Consider the following 18,103-nt stretch of genomic DNA (forward strand, 5'->3'; position numbering starts at 1 on the left):
GGTCATCAGATCTCACTGTGGAATGTTCCAGAAAATCAAACCTCAGTATTTGGGTAGCCCCAAATACTGCCAAACTTGACCCACGCAGGCTCCGGACCCCCTTCCCACCGAGCACGCCCCAGCCCACCTTGCTGCGGCAGAGAGACCGGCGCTGCACAGTTGTTATGGTGATGGCAAGCGGATGGGAAGGTTACTGTGTGTGTATGTGTGTGTCACAGAGAGCGAGTGTGTGTGTGTGTGTGTGTGTGTGTGTGTGTGAAGACTGTGGAATGGAGCGAGCGAGAGAGAACGGAGGATTCTTATGTAATTTCCCCTTAAGGTAGGAAAAAAAACCAAACAAAAACACACACACACACACACAGACACACACAGACACAGACACACACACACACACACACACACACACATTAACACAAAGCAGTGGCAGCCATGGCAGCCCACACTCGGCATAACCTGCGTGTAAGTTAGCTGACAAGGAGGGTGAGCCGCACAGCGTAATTATAATGTGATTACTGCCTCTCCAACCGCTGCCTGAGGGGGTGTGAACAGCAGTGTACAGGAAAGACCTGCATAACGCACTATAAATACAAACACTATACACAGAGGCTTCAGCTCAGCCTCCCCTGGAACTGGGAGGTGGGGAGAGGGAGCGTCGGGTTTGTGGGGACCAGGTGATTCTGGCAACCCACAGATGAACTCCCTCACTCCCTTTGGCCTGTCCGAAGGCCATGGGAAGGACTAGGGGGTCCTTAGGCCCCCTGTAGTAGTGTGTTTGACAGCAACTGGCAAGTGCAGCCACTTATCGGCATAGGGGGGGCGGATGCGGCACCTCCATAACACAAGAAGCACTCAGAAACGTAAAGGCAGCGACGCAAACACGGACACGCAAACACGGAGACGCAAACACGGACACGCAAACACGGACACGCAAACACGGAGATGCAAACACGGAGACGCAAACACGGAGCACACAGGCATGCAGATGTAGACACAGAGACACAAACACAGAGATGCAAACATGTACATGCAAACACAGACACTCAGACATGGAGACACAAACACGGAGATGGAAACATGGAAGACGCGAACATGGAAGATGCGAACATGGAAGATGCGATCACACAGACGCAGACACGCAAACACGGACACGCAAACACAGAGACGCAAAAACGGACACGCAAACACAGAGACGCAAACACGGACACGCAAACACAGAGACGCAAACACAGAGACGCAAAAACGGACACGCAAACACAGAGATGCAAACAAAGACACGCAAACACGGAGACGCAAACACGCACACGCAAACACGGACACGCAAACACGGACACGCAAACACAGAGATGCAAAGACACGCAAACACAGAGACGCAAACACAGTGACGCAAACACAGAGACGCAAACACGGACACGCAAACACAGAGACGCAAAAACGGACACGCAAACACAGAGATGCAAACACGGACACACAAACACGGACACACAAACACGGACACGCAAACACGGACACGCAAACACGGACACGCAAACACAGAGATGCAAACAAAGACACGCAAACACAGAGATGCAAAGAAAGACACGCAAACACAGACACGCAAACACGGACACGCAAACACGGACACGCAAACACAGAGATGCAAAGAAAGACACGCAAACACAGACACGCAAACACGGACACGCAAACACGGACACGCAAACACAGACACGCAAACACGGACACGCAAACACGGACACGCAAACACAGAGATGCAAGGTGGCAGTTGGCAGGGAGAGGGCCCAATTTGGCACCAGAAAATGCCGTCACTGTTGAATTATTCAGATTATGAATATAACTCATAAAAAGATTAAATTATGTTAGCGCGTGGCTACAGTAACACAGGGGCAACAGCATTATATAAATTCAGAAATAAAAGCGCTGTTCTGTCTTTGCCAATCACACAGGGGGGAGGAGGGGTGGGAGGGGTTAAAAGCACCTGCACGTGTCATGTGTCTCACAGGACAGTCCAGCGTCCTCTCCAAATCCAGAAAGCACCCCCGCTCATCACTGTTGGGTTGCCGTTTTGTCCTCTCACATTTCTAAGCATATGTACATCCAGCCCCCAAGGCCTGGCCTGGAAAGATGGTTCTGTGAGGTGACAAGCCCCCACCCACCCACTGGGTCCTGGATGCTGGAAATGTCTCCAAGGGGCTGCTGAAACCTGGGGGTGGCGACAGAGCTTCTGTCTGCAGAACCGGCCAGGATGCGGCAGACATCGGTTTTGTTGTCTGCCCGTGTCACACATCATCGCCCCGCATTAGGGCTGTGTGTAGGGTCCTGGGACCCCCCCCCCCCGCCCTCCCACGAAGCACACCAGCATGACCCCGAGCCCCGGCGTCCAGGCAGCACCCCCCCTGGGAAGGTGATGGGCTGAGGGGGCCCTGGGCTTCCCCTGTGCGGAGGAACCCCCCCTTGACATGACAGAGGAGGTGGAAGACACCATCATATTTTTCCTGCATGTGACACGTGAAGAGTGTAGCCCACAAAATTTTACGTTCCCCGACTGTTAACAAAAAATAAAAATAAAATGAAACTGTCCGTCCTCCCCTTCGCTTTTTCCTGGCTCTCTGCTGGGTAATCCTGTCATTGATGCGGGGTAAGAGGCAGCAGTGCAGATATCCTGAGTGGCCCCCTTCCCTTCTCGAGGACCGGGGTCTGTAACGACTGGAGATGTGTCAGCGATCGGCTTGCGGAGGGCTCGGCGCGCAGCCGATCAGCGTGTGCCTATTATAACACTCGCCAGGTCGCGATCCGCATCGCAATTAAAGGGCCTCGCGATCTCCGGGAGTACTGCGAAGGCGCATGCCGCATGCCGCGAAGCGAAGCCTCCGCGTCCCAGATGCGCCTCGGCGCGGAAGCGACATCAATCACTCGATTCCACAGCCCGCAGCAGTACGGGGGGCTGGGAGGGGGGGGGGATAAAGTAAAACAAAAAATAATAAATAAAGATACAAATGTCCCGTAAGGTTATCTGTGCTTGTGTGGAACCAAAGTGGAATAAAAATATGATGCATATGTCTAGAAATCTGTTTGGCGGGGCGTGTGCAAACGAGGCCAGACGTTCCCCGCAAGATTCCCGGCCGGCGACGCTCCCTACCTGCTCCGAATTGCGTGGCCACCGCAGACGCAGCGACGCCGGGCAGATGTTCCCCGGAGCGCAAGGCGCCGGCCACGGGGGGGGGCTACGACTCAGACAGGAATGGGTAGCAGGCGCACACACGAATGCGCACACACACACACAGGTTTGTAATCATTTATTTCTGTGGGAAAAACTCTAATCCCAACATGACGACCTTAACCCCTAACCCAGCCCTAACCTAAACCATAAGTAGCCAAACAAAAAAGCATTTTTAGTTTTTTGATCGCATTCACAGACCTGAAAAATGGTCCCCACAACGTCAAAATAACAGGCTTTTATCACATTCTGGGGGACTTTTGATCCCCACAATGTAATATAAAGCTAATCCACACACATACAGAGATAAACAAGCACACACATGCACACACACACATACACACAGATAAACATGCACACATACACACACACACACACACATACACAGATAAACACGCACACACACACACACACACACACACACACACACACACAGATAAACATGCACACATACACACACACACACACACATACACAGATAAACACGCACACACGGATGCATACAAACACACACGTGCCCAGACATTCACACACGGACACACAAATGCCCAGAAAACATACACAAACACACACATGCCCAGATGAGTACACACACACACATACATGCATGCACACACGGAAAATCAAACAGGCAAACACACATGCAGATGCATAGATGCACACACACCCTAACCTTAACCATAAGTAACCTAGTATTTAGTAAAGTAAAACACAAGACTATTTTAGTTTTTCATCTGCATTCATAGATTTTTATAAAACTAGTTAAAAGGTCTGTGATAAGCTGGCCCCCCGTCCTGGGTTGTTCCCTGCCTTGTGCCCATAGCTTCCGGGATAGGCTCCGGACCCCCCGCGACCCAGTAGGATAAGCGGTTTGGAAAATGGATGGATGGATAGTTAAAAGGTTACAGGTTTTTATGACATTATGGGGAAATCTAGACCCCGCAAAATGTGATGATTACAAAAAACGCAGATGCTGTATGACAGCATGTATGACAGCACGTATGACAGCATGTATGACAGCGTAGTGATGATGGCATTAATAACAAATAACAATAATAATACAATAAAAATATATGTACATGCAGCTGTGGCATGATTTGACCTTTTCATTTCTGCCCTTGGTCTGCTCAGACACATGGCATGAAATCCACAACAATAAATAAATAACTTTTATAATGTGTCGGAAATGAAGTTTTAAAATGTTCCAGTATGTGTAGACATCTGCTCTGCGGTTGGGTTTTTCTGCAATATCTAGGGGCTGTTTGATTCTCCTTTTTTCCACGCAGACAGTGTCTGTTTTGTGGTGCTGATGGATTCTGCAGACCCGCTTGCTGTCACGGGCCTTGTCAAGGGTCCGGGGGGTTTAGGGTGGAGTGGCCATTTCCAGCTCAGCTGCCTCCGCGCCCCCGGATTGACCGCAGAAGATGTGGGAGAGTCCTGCAAGTACGGGGAGGGGGGGGAATCCAGTACTGGCCAGTGAGGATTTTAGCGTTTGCTGGTTTTCAGGTCGTTAACCGGTGGCAGCTCAGACTCTTGCATGTTCCTTACTAAACATGATGACCTTTTGGCTTTAAGGAAAGACCCCCTGACCTTATGCAAGACCCCCCCCCCCCACCCCCATGTCCTCCGAATGCTGGTTGCCTTCTAACTTACAACAATCCATCCATCCATTTTCAGTAACTGTCTGTCGTATTCAGGGTCGTGAGGAATCCAGAGCCTGTCCCAAAGGCTATGGGCGCAAGGCAGAGAACAACCCATCACAGCTAACTTATAACCCTGACTTAAATAAACCACTTAATAAGCTGCATTGTCTGGAGACATCAGTTGGGGGATCAGAAATCCCCGAACACCCTGTGGTCTCCATAAGTCTAGATCTAATACCCATTGGGGCCTTGTTTTTAAAGCACGCTGGTTGGCTGACGGGAGGGTCCCGGCACACAGCTGACAGGCTTCCGCTCGCCCCTGCAATCGCTCCCTCCCCCGGTGACCGGCAGGTCAGCCTCATACTAACTACGACTCGTGCAGACCGAGCTTCCACACCCAATACAGCCAAGTCCCGGTCTTACGTGCAGTGAACCAAACAGCACAACACCCTTTCCGTGAAAACAGCGTGACTCAGAGGTCATTATAGCTAACAATGAACTGAGGCAAAAGCGCATACAAAAATAAACAGATAAAACAAACGAATTGGCGCAACGGCAACCGACTTAGCGTATTATATTAAATTCTAAGCTGTCACAAAGTTGAAAGCTCCTAAAAACTTACAGTGGATGACAGCTCGAACATTTCTGTTATCTGAAGCTATTTATGACCTTAATATTTGAAGAGAAGACACAGACGACCCAAAGGCTATAAAAAGCACGCCGGTTAATTTAAGTGAGTAATTACAGAGCCACGCTGGACACTAAGATTACACCATCGCCGCCCCTATTCCTGAATGGTCCTAAAAATGTGACAAGCTAAAATCCGGCAGACATCGGCCTACTCCCAGGTACGCAGCAAACCAGCTGGATACCGCCGCAGCCCAGCACGGAACGGCACGACGCACCACTTATATAACATGCAGGCACACCAGCGGTAAGGACACACTGCAGGCTTAATCGACAAACTGCCACGCAGCCTGACAGGCGGCCATCGTTAATATCGCTAACGAAGAGCTGGCAGGCACACGGACATAATTGCTACCTACAATGCAAAGCAAATGTACAGAATGCCGATGATTCTCTTGAGTCTCAAATTGGCAATAACCTGTACAGATGCTGGATATCACACCAGATTTATGATGTCATAATATGAGCCATAAGCACAATTAATTTATGGGGTAATGAGTGGTTTTACTCTAGAAGCAAGAAAGTGTACAGGAAATCCACATATTACTTGCGACTTCTTACTCGGACAATACTCAGTATTACACTAGATTTTGTTCTGTAATTTTGGCACCATAACTCATATTTTACTGAACACGACCAGAGGTATGGTATGTAAGGCCTGAATGGCTGAGTGCTGCCCAGCATAAACCAGGAAAATGCCATTTTGTCCATTTTTTTTTCCTTTGTGTACTGTTCTCCCTGCAGACTGAGACTTACCAGCGACTTCAGGTTTATTTTTACAGACGACACAGTGTCACAATGTCTTAAATATCTTTACAAAGCACTGCAGTCCTCCCTGTTTTCATGACGCCCTACAAGAAGCAGACCATCGTGGAAGGGAGTTAAAAAAACACACTCATGCTCACACACACACCCTGACATCTGACACACCCGCCTCTTTGGGGGGGGGGGGGGGGGGGGGGGAGTCCCAGCCACGGCACGTTGCAGCTGTACGGCGTTGTCACAGTGACTCCACTGTTTGGCGCTGGAGTGCATCCTCGCCATGGAAACGCCAGCCGAATCGGGCTGGAGCCTCGTGGCTGCCAAATATGACGCGAGATCGCTGTCCTTTGGTGACCTTGGATGAAGGGGGTCATGCTCAGCAAGCACCAAGGTCACAAGGTTACCCCCAGTGCACCCGTGGGTTAGGGGATCTGTCCTCGTGTGCCAGACTATTAAATGACAATCATTTAACTACAGCTAATTAATCCAGTGGTTAACAGCTTAATCGCGATCGTGAAACTCAACTCGGTCGCTGGAAACTTAGCTCATCTTTATTCAGTGTTTTCTTATATCCTGTCCTTTGCTGACTTTGTTAAACGTGTTTCAGGCGGCATCAGAATCGACGAGTGACCTCTGGAGAGACTTGACGGCCTGCACACCATACATACAGAAATACCTACAGCTGGAACATCTGGATGCACATGGAGGTCAGCGTGGGACAGCATGGTTCCCCCTTTCTGTGAGTGCGGCCCCCGCAGCACCGGGGTGGGGGTGCATGGGGTGAGGCCGATGATGCACCTGCCCAGCGAGTTCGTAACGCATCTCTGCGGCTGAAAGCTAAGGGAGCGGCGCCTCTAACGATCTAGATACACTCAGGTTATATCAGGATGCAGCACAGGGGCTAATCGCTAAACCAGAGGGGGCTCCCCCCATGACACAAGCGATGCACGCTCTCCCGGTTGCATGTGGCCGCCCTTCCTGACAGATCTTCCCGTGGCTTCAGCATTTACTTGCATTTTTGTCGGTCACAAAGTCATCAATCTCACGATGCTCCTTCTACGTCCGATATGCTCGGCCTCAAACTCTGCTAATATTTCTTTTGACCAACATCTCCATCACTTTATCACCACCATGGGACGCATGACTTATGTGGGCAGCAGTACATCCTCGCTCGACGGCCTTTGATGTGTGGCCTGTACTAAAGGGTTAACCCATAAACAGAACTGCCTGCGCTCTAATTAAATCTTTAACAATGATTTAACTGTGCGTAACCCCTCCCTCCCTGCCGGTCCCCCGCGCCGCGAACCAGAGAGTTGGTGGGAGGGCGGGGGCGTGGACACCAAAGGAGAAGCGTGCAGCTAGCAGGTTATTTACATAAGCAGACTGTGCTTTTCAAATTCCAACGGCTCCACTCTTAATTACCACTGCGAGAGCAAAACAGAAACATCTGCATCACTTAAAGACACTGGCAGGAGGGGAACGGGGATCGTGGTGGGGGGGGGGGTGGTAGGCAATCTGGACGCTGAGTGGGGCTATAGGTGCAAGCTGTTGGAACGCAGCTCTGAAACTGTCCGCGATTGATGGGAAAATAAGAGGGGGGGGGGGAATAATTCAGGGCTGGAGGGAATCCTGAATCGCACTCAAGCTGGGGGGAGGGGGCAGGGTCACCCGGGTGAGCGGCAAACTAGTGGATATAAGTTTGGTTCGCTCGACATGCAAAGTCTCGCCGATACCTTGTTACCATCTGCTGCAATTATTCTCCTCGCTGGCTCAGCCGGAGAATAAAGGCTGGCGGAGTCGCAATGAGACGCGATAAATTTAAAAAAATAAACAACAGTCCTCCCGCCGACCTGCGGTCCTCGTTAATGGGTTTATTGTGAGCGCAGTAACTAAAACGGTAGCTAATTTAAAGTCTAAAATCTTATTCAGAATTTCGTGTTCGCAGGCATCGCTTAAGGGGACGAAAGTAGTAAATATAATCTCTCATGCTGGCCTCACTAAAGTTTCTGGATAATTTGCTAGCAGCAAAGGGAAGATGAAACCTTCCCGTGCCCCCGCCGTGTGAAAAGGACGTACAGCAGCCCTCTGAGAAGCCGAGGTCAGATATACAGGGATAAATGTGTAAATACTGCGAGGCCGACAGCCTGGAAGGACCGAGACCCATAGCAGCATTGAAAACAGCAAGGAAACCTCATACATAGGGAGGAGAACTACAGAGTGAGTGAGAGTGTATGTGAGTGAATGAATGGGTGAGTGAGTTGGTGAATGAATGATATATGAGTGAATGTGGGGGTCAGTGAGAGTGAATGCGCGAACGAGCGGGTGACTGAGTGAATGAACGAGAGGGTGACTGACTGAGTGAATGAACGAGCGGGTGACTGACTGAGTGAATGAACGAGAGGGTGCCTGACAGTGAATGAATGAGCGGGTGACTGACTGAGTGACAGGCCACAAACCAAACGCAGCCTAACCAATTATCCAGTGACAAAAAGACAAGATGCAGAAGGAGGATGAAGAGAGCACAAGCAATCGGAAATGACTGGAAACGGTGCGGTGGGACTGGTGAGAGCGTTTCAGGAAAATGAGACGGGGGATACCTGACTGAGTCACGGCCAATGTGAGGGGGCATTCACTGATCACTATGCGGAGAGGAGAGGAGAGGAGAGGAGAGGAGAGGAGAGATTACCTGTGTCACAGCTCTGCCGCTCTTTCTGGTTTCGTCTCGATGGCTGACGTTTTACAGAGGCACAGTTGTCGATGGGAGAAACACATTCACTGCTTAACATTTATTTACACATTGCTTTATCGAACTGACAGAATGGAATTCAAATAGTCCGGACTGTAACCGTTTCACTTACATTTATACTTAATATCAGATTTTTTGACAGGAGAGAAACAGATTTTTCTTTGGTTACAGCTTCCAGAGTGCCAGGCAAAGAATAACAGCATGGTGAAAGTTAAAGAAACAAGCTGACTTTTGTGGAAATGCTCAGTAGCAGTGAACTCTGGGCACTCAGCAATAAGGGGAGGGCAGGTGTGTTTCAGGCATGTAGAGAAAGAAATAAATAAAATGATCAGCACGGTTAAATCAAATGAACTGCTGCACTTGGATGTAACTCAGTCGATTTCCACTATGCACCCTGACAAAACTGCAGAGGATCATCCGTTAAAGCCTGCAGGATATTTACTTAATGAGCACTGCGATACTGGAGCGCTTTAACCATAGAGAGCCAGGGGAAGCATGAACGGAAAACTGCGGGCTGGTCTCGGGAGAGAGCCCTGAGGTACACCTAAGCAGGGTCACTCGCAGGAAGAGCTCGCGTCCAGCATCCATAAGCCGCTTGCTTGCTCACATAAATGCTTCTTCCAACAAATTAAAATCACCCATGTGGGAGACAACAAGGCTTATTAGAAGTTATCCTCGCTTATGTGTAATATATGCAATTTCCAGCTATAAATTAATATACAAGTATGTGTTATGTGACCTGCAAAAAAACTGAGGTTAATTTATATTGTATATTTTCCATTTTTCCCCCTCATCTGCATCTGGTAAAATGAATCTATGGATTTCTGATATTTTGCAGCTCTCAAAATAAAATGTATATATATTTATATAACATGAACATATAAGAGAAGAATCTGCGGTGTTCTTCAGAGCTCCGCCAAGGTGCCGAGCCCCACGCCGCGGCGGCTCCTTATGTAATCGTGCACGTGACCTGAGGGGAAGACGCTTTGCCGTTGTTGCAGCGCTGCCCCTTCTCCTGGCAGCCGCCCAGGAGCAGCTCGGAAAACCTCAAAACCAAAGCTGCTGTCTTCCCTGCCGGCTGTCGGAATCGACGGCGGCGAGTAAACAACATGGCCGCCGGGAGGATGCGCTCACGCCGTACCGCTCTTCCCCCGCCGCACATCTTCTCGGATCCACTGCGATCTACATCCCCCCCCCCCCCCCCCAATCACTCAGCTGACATTTCTGAGCACCGTATTCTTCACCGCTGTCATTAATCCAGTGTCACGACCATTTAAAAAAAAAAAACGTGTCAAAAAAAGGGTACGGTCAACGGTAGCAAGTTTCATGTCAATATGTTGAAGAAAAAAAGGGGGGGGGGGTGTAACAGTTTCACGATTTCACAGCACAGCGGAGCTGGGCCGGAGTCCATCGAATTTTAAGATTATGCAAAACAGTCAGACCTACTAGCAAACAACATGTACCAAATTACTCTAATGTGAGCACTCCAGAAATGGTCAACATACCCTGGATTTGGCTAAAAGGATCAAACCATTTTCAGATTTTTTTTTTTTTTTGCGCAAATTATTCAAACAATGATGGTTCTAGAGGTTCAATGGTATATTATGCTATTTGACAGTGACTAGGCCTGTACAAGACAGCTCATTACCCCAGTAGTACAGCATGTGGCAATATCATTAAAATTTCAGTTTTATAAAAGTAATTTCAATGTTTGTAATAGACTATTACTTGTACGTCACCATGGACAGCAGTGTCGGTAAAATAAGATAAACGTAAACGTAAATGACGATGTTAACCGATAAAAAAGGAGCAATGTGACAATAGTGATACCTGAATTTGAACAGCAGTAGAGATGAGACATTCATTTTTCATCGTAAGGACTGATCAATGCATAGATTTACCCGCTACAGGAATCCATTCCGACGGCATTAATGATCAGGGCACTTTTTGGATTTTGTTACTTTCCGACGAAACATCTGGACAGACCCAGACATCACAGTGCATGCAAGGGGGGTGATTTTCCCATAAGGAAGATAGAGAGCTTGGAGATCCTGGTGCTTTATGGTTTGTTAATTAACATGCAGGTCAAACAAAGCATGAACTTTCAGTTCTCAGCCATCTCCAGCTTCATAGGGTTCCAGCTGCAAATGGGAGGACCGTCCGCCGCGCAGCCATGTGTCCATGAGAGCCGCAAAACTGCTCTCCGCAGCTGATGCGCTGCTGCTCAGTCCCAGCATGTCACGTCTCCTGGGAGCCAAAAGAGGGCATGCTGTCAGCCCCCGGAAAAAGAGAGCTGGACAACTGACTGGCAAAACACAGGAAATTGGGACATGTCTTATCTTGGTGGGGGGGGGAACTAAAAGCTTGACCCTCACCGGCAGGAAAAGTGAACTGATAGTCTCACCAGGCGAGGGTCCATATGCGGAAGGGAGCCGGAGCAACGACTTCATCCCGGCTGTCCCAGGGAAGTAAAGACGACTCGCTTCAGCCGTCCGCCGTGAGACTCATACAGAGACAAAGGGATGGTGCGAAGGTTCGGGTTCGGCCCAGTGTGGCGAGTACAGCGCTCAGACGCAGTGGAGACTGTGCACAACACTGGATAACAGGCAGGGTATGAGTCAGGCCCATAACACATAGCGGACCTCCCAAAGGCACCCTGAATTCTGGGGCTGGAGACCCCTTTAAGGTACAAGACTATTGTACCACAGCAAATTTTTTAACTCAAAGAGAGCAGATGAAAGAGGAGCCTTTCTGTAAACTTTTTGATACTATGGCCGCTTCTGGAAACTTTTTTTAAAAATGCAAGCTCATTTATAACTGATGGTGAGGCATGGAGAATAAGGCAAATGGTTTGTACTGTTTTCATAAGTTCAGAAGTTGATTGGTGATGGAGGATGAGTGATGAGTGTAATCCGACGTGTCTGTATGTGAAGGAGAAAGATTTTACATAAATATAAAACGATATAAATACTATGAGTAGATGCTGTAGGCCGATTTATAACTTCACAGCTACAAACGAAAATGCCCTCCACAACCATCAGTAAATCAAGATTTTTAAACTTAACTTGTAAGTTTCACAGCCGTTAAATTTTTAATTAAATATAAGCATACTCTAATTTCCCCCACAGTACATACAGCTACCCCTGGCTGCCTCATGAACAATTCACGATAAATAATGTACAGCTTCCCTAGAATCTTGCCTTATATAAACCACTACAATGGTTCATTTAAATCTCAAGTGCATCCCCCTAGCTGTTAAATGCAAATTCAAAACATTAGAAAATCTCCCCTAATTGTTTTTTTCTAAAAGGCAGTGATGTCAAGCAGTTGGATGACGAAGATAATACTCATGTATCAAAGGATGCTATTTATTAATGGTTTATTATTGGTCACTGATGACTCTCCCTTCCCTTGCTGCCCCCCCCGATATCGATGGCATGCTCCACAGGTTCACCAGAGAACAAAGAGGAGCTATGTGATTGGCTAAAATGCCGGTAATAGTTTTGAGATGAAAAAAAAGTGAATCTTGAAAAAAGGATAAATCTTGAAGACATTCAGATTGTCGACTAGCAAACATTAGAATGCTCCCCTGAAGGGATTCAGGGATAATTCCACACATTGACAAGCGCAACTGCCACGACTACACTGGGGTCAAAGAATGTCATTTGTCCATTACCAGCAATTAAACACCTCCCACAAGGGACAGGTATCACTCAGAATCCTCATTAACCCCTTTGACCAACCACCATCCCCGGCACTGTCAACACAGCGCAGCGGCAACCAATCGTGGCATTGGCCTTCCTTGTCGACGCCCACACAGCGATAGAATACTGAATGACAGTAGACATGCTGTCCATCTGAGTGTCCTGAAATACACCCTGTTTCTTGCTTGTGGAATTGGCCATTCAGCAGGAAGACTTGGACGTTGGGCAAAGAAAAAGGAGACATTCTGTGGATGCGATCACCATGAAGATACTAACGCTAATGATAATAAAACACAAAAACATAATGAGAATCTTAGAATACCTTGACACCTGCACCAAAAAGTTACACTCTTTAAATAACAAAAGAAAATGAAAGATGGGTTATATGTGCCTATTTTTTCTGCATCTATATTGCTTTTTGTTGATTTTTGTCAAAAATTCCTCAAGAACATTTCTGCCTCATTATCAATCTACTCCCTGGAAATATTAACGTAAAGCTGAGAAGCTGTGGCATCAACATCAACCTTAAGAGTCCTGCATCTCCTCAGAACCTCGGAATCTCAGTTTCGGAACCACGGGCTCTGATCGGAACGTCCCCTTCATTTCCAGGACGGCTGGAATATTACAGGCAATCAGCAACCAAACACATACTGGCGTGAAAACACAGGCTGGTGTCGAAACGCGCTAACAGATCCCGGCACCCGGATGGGAAGCGAAACATGAGGAGAGACGGAGGGGAGCGGGAACGCGAGAGCGGGGGGGGGGTGAGCTGGGGGCCTCCCGGGGAGCAGATGAGGGCCAGACGCTCCGCCAAGACCTCCCGACCGGGTGGGAGAAGCGAGGGGTGCTGCGCCGCAGAGGAGCAGTCTCGCGTGCTGCCGTCCGGCACTTCCTTCCCAGATGCCCCATGCCCCTCTGAGCGGGGGCTCTCACTCTATCCCTGCCGTAAAATTGATACGGTTTAATTACCACCACCCAGAAACCGCCCCCCCCCAAACCCGGGTGATCCACCATCCCACACTAAAATATATCCGACAATGCTTCGGACCTCAGGCACGACATCCCACCCACCGGGGGTTGGGGGCTGGCCTCAACGGCACGGGAAATGTCAATATTAAACCGATAAAGCGCTGATCAAACAGGGTTGCTCAGACACAGCGAGCCTCCCATACAGAGGCAAGAGCGAATCAAAACATTTCCAAAGCGGCAGGCACGATGACTAACTCGATATTTTTATTCCGTAATTATGTAACGAATCGGAAACACGAGTGCGAGGCGCACAGGGAGTGGGGAAATTCACAATTTTTTCCCCAAAGTGTTTTTAACAGCAGCGTGTTTTTTTTCCTTGTTATCTAGAACATTATGTGAAGACATTCCAGTGCCAAGTCAGTGATTTTTAAATACATCTGTGTTTGGTGAGCAGGGTGGTCTTCTGCTAAACGCCCAGCCAGCATGTGTGGCAAGCACAGGCTACCCTCTTCCCCTCAGGGTCCCACACGCTTTCAGGGGGGGTCTCAGCTGACAGCAGACCTGCACCCCAAACCCCCGGGGTACAATCTGAATAATTGCTTTAGTGACAGGGCTGAGGGCTGCGATAAAATGGGAACGCCGGAAGACCCCTGGACCGCATTCGCTCATGCACCCCCCATGCACATTTCTATGCAGGGACGATTCTAAGGGGGAACAAGAGGGGGCATAATTCATATAGAGGGGTTAATCTTATCATTAGCCAATGAGATGTTTTGAATTGGTGATTGACAGAGGAGGGGGTACTCCAGGGGCCAATCAGCTTTTAGCCCCACCCTAGTATTCGCCCCTACCACCTTGACAAACAACCCCCGGACCTAAAGCCTGGTGAAGCCTCTGTGGGTCTTGGGCCAAACCCTATCTCATACTGGGGCGCTCACCATGATGTCCACCACCAGCCAGTGCCTCCAGTGGGACTTAGTGGGGTTGCAGCGACTTGGCGCGTCCGGGTCCACCATCATCAGCGTGTACTTCTTCTCCTGCCAAAGTGAAAGACAGGGAATAGGTGCCGGTCACTCCTTCGAAAAAAGCCCATTTTCTGCAAATATTACTGACCGTCACGCAGCTACCGAGATCACATTTTTAAACAGGAAAGAGGCACATGTTTCGCTGGAGACAGCATGAACCATCTGCATGCTTCTGTATCAGACATTTTCAGAAAATCTTCCTTCATCTCTCTTTTTCATGCTCCCTTCTCCTTTTATTTCACGGCTAGTTTTTCCTTCCCCAGTAAAGATTCCTTCACAGTTGCCGGGGCTCCAGATAATAACCGACCAGCTTAATTGCCTAAAATATTCCTTTCTGTCTGTCTCTTAAAGTTGTAGAATTATGGGAGCAGATTGAATTGTTGCGATGAGCACATTTGCCATCCCTGGTTCTCTGCCCAAAATCTGCCAGACCATATGATGGCTTTCTTATTTCGCACGCTTTCCAAAAACCCGAGTGGAGACGTCAATCACAGCTGCTGCGATCCAACAAGGTCTCCGTGTGGCTAGAAACCAGACACCTCCGATGAGCCGGGATCACAGTGGGCAGGGGGAAAAAAAAGAGGAAAAAAACTACTAAATATGGGCACCCAAAGTGCTGCAAACAACTGCTGATCATCACTGCCATTTCCACAAATCTCAAAGATGGAGGCAACCAAAGACTACGGACATTCTGCCGGGTTCTCGATGACTAAACTGTCACTTCCTGTCAACACTGACGCCGCCTTGACTTAGTTCAAACGGGTCACGACTCCCGAAGTGTGGCTCCTTGTGGGATCTAAATATTCTCGGTGACGCCATCACAGACATCCGATGCCATCTAACAGAACATGCGCCCGGGTACGCCTAGAACCATTCCCCAAAGGCCGATAGATTAAACAGGCCTTCCTGTCAATGGAAAGAGCATTTTTCTCCCCTTGCCAGCATACGGAATGCTCCAAGGTGACCCAGACGTCACAGATTACAAACTCATGCACTTATGGTTCGCCTACACGCTCGATAAGTACACCGGGTAAATAGGGGCGGCATGGAACCCGTTTTCGCTGCGACATTCATTTCCTTGGCGGAAGACTCAGCCTACCTGAAATACCGCAATAAGCCTAATAATGGGATCATACCAAAAGCCCCCCCCGCTCCGGAGCCTCAGAGTAACAATCAAAACACGCAAACGACAACTGCATCTGCCCACCCGCCTGTCAGAGCGAGGGGTGGGGGCTGTCCCTCACTGACCCCCCCCGGGCAGCTTACACGCCAGACGTCAACCTGTCTGCTCGAGTTCCATCATCCGCGCTTAGGCCTCGCCGGGAACAGAGGCAGGCTTCCGCGTTTGCAGCGTGCCTGAGCCCCGAGGGCAGCCTCTGCGATCGGAAGCTGGGCTCGCACACGGGGCTGGCGTCCCCAAATTATCCAAGCACCCACATGATACAACACTACTTCTTTTTCTTGTGGTTCTCATGGCTCTGATGACTTTTCACATCTCACATGCCGCATCGAAATGACCCCCCTACCTGCACCCAAGAGAATTTTCCCTTCAGTTATGACATCAGTGAACGTTCCCCAGAAGGACATTTCCAGATTAAGCTAAAAGTTGAGCCCGGCCATCTGTGGCCCCGTTCCTACATTTGAGAACGTTAACGGCCTGCTTAAGCAAAACCTGCCAAACCCAACACAAAAAAGAAAAAAAAGAGGAAAGAAAAAAAAATGCTCCCGTGCGTGCCATTGTTGCGGTAGGTGCGCGCATGCATGCAAGCGCACATGAGGCAGAAACAGTACCTGCAAGGAGCTGCCTAGCCCAGCTGGCACCCCACAAATGGAGAAGAGGGGAGAGCCCCCCCCCCCCCTCCTGATGCCATCGCTTCACACATTGTGGCATGGCTCTCTCTCCCTCTCCCCCCTCTCTCGCTCTTTGTTACAGGCACCCTTTTTACTTCCATCTGTCAGGGTGCACATTAATTGCAGACGGATATGCAAGGGAAACAGGCTCCACGGAGACGGCCGACGCATATTGATATCTGTCATAATTGTATTCCTGTCTCTCGTCAGAGCTGTTCATTTTGTCAATGTCCGAGAGATAGGCAGAGCCCGTTACAGACATGTTTTCAAGGGACCGAAATTCATAGGCAGCCCTTGGCCATCGTCATCGTCCGCTTACTATCTAACGATTACGCGCCGGTTATTGAGCGAGCGGCGATTGCAAGCCAATTCTCTATTTGACATTAGTTGAAACGATAGATCCGGTAACGGATTCCAGTCCTCTAAAGCAGATTTAAAAGACCTTCGGTAAAACGGCAGCTGCGATAGCGGGCTCCCAACCTCTCGGATCTCATCCTTAGGAAGGCATGTCGGAGCACAGCCCGTGCCATCGGCACAGAGCCTCATCTTTTGGTACAGCCATGACGTTGAGAAAATGCGTCTCTAAGTCGGATTCCCCGCGACAATCTGGTGACACCGCGATAATGGTTCTGGATGAACGTCTTCTGGGGTCGAATGAGAGGGGATGCCAAATGGTTCTACATCGAATCCACACTAGCCGCTGAAACGGCGTACGGGATGGATAAACTGCATACCCTCAGAATCGGAAGTAAAATGCTCCTCATCAGTGCCTGGAGCCTACGGCTATAGACTACAGGCTAAATGCTAAATGCCTAAGCTACTTGATAGCAGACAGGCTCATTACCAGTGCAGAATGGATAAATTATTATGTGAGGCTTTCAAACGGAATTGCCACCCGATATACTCGGATCCAATCCAGCCCGTTCCATGTGTGAAGTTTCTGGGCTGTGGTTTGTCTCTCTATTTCTCTGTCTCTCTCCCTCTCTCTCTCATACACACACACACACACACAGACACAGACACACACACAGCTGCTACCTAACCAGTTTGTGAGGATTACAAAAGACCACGCTAATCCATAACTTCAAACGTAGCTGACCCACCTCTTTGATGGGGACCCCCCCCAGTAACATTGATTAAAAAGAGGTTACAATGGGAGTGTTCATGGAAAGAGACTAGCCACAGACTGTAGGTTGCCCCCCCCCCCGCATCAGAGCTGGATCACGCTGTCCCGGATAGCGCTACGTCCAGTCTAGTACTCTCTTGGAGAGGGAGGAGTGGGCATCGGCAATAAGCTACTTCATTCTCACGCTCCCTGCTCACACACGCCAGCTACGGACAGTAACTAACTAACGTCACTACACATGAAGAACCTCTCCCTAATGACAGAGGGCAAAACAGCAAATCATGAGCAATATCGCTCTTAGTTAAGACGAGAGTCATTCTTTGCGACAGCATGTTTAATCAAGCAAAAGTCCGTCGCGTTTCGTCGGGCTCCGAGGTGC

General features: G+C 49.0%; 2 protein-coding genes across 3 annotated transcripts in view; one reads left to right on the forward strand and one right to left on the reverse strand.

Moving 5' to 3' along the window:
* tcf7l1b (transcription factor 7 like 1b) overlaps positions 1 to 18,103 on the forward strand; it is a 611,697-nt gene that overhangs the window by 51,213 nt on the left and 542,381 nt on the right. The window lies entirely within an intron of this gene.
* LOC125711381 (phosphatidylethanolamine-binding protein 4) overlaps positions 1 to 18,103 on the reverse strand; it is a 73,095-nt gene that overhangs the window by 29,724 nt on the left and 25,268 nt on the right. For both annotated transcript variants that reach the window (XM_048980217.1, XM_048980227.1), the window contains exon 4: positions 14,661 to 14,759. In XM_048980217.1, coding sequence (XP_048836174.1) covers positions 14,661 to 14,759 — 99 coding nt within the window. The remainder of the gene's footprint in view (positions 1 to 14,660; positions 14,760 to 18,103) is intronic.

Source organism: Brienomyrus brachyistius, chromosome 2, assembly GCF_023856365.1.
Source record: "Brienomyrus brachyistius isolate T26 chromosome 2, BBRACH_0.4, whole genome shotgun sequence".
Taxonomy (NCBI): Eukaryota; Metazoa; Chordata; class Actinopteri; order Osteoglossiformes; family Mormyridae; genus Brienomyrus; species Brienomyrus brachyistius.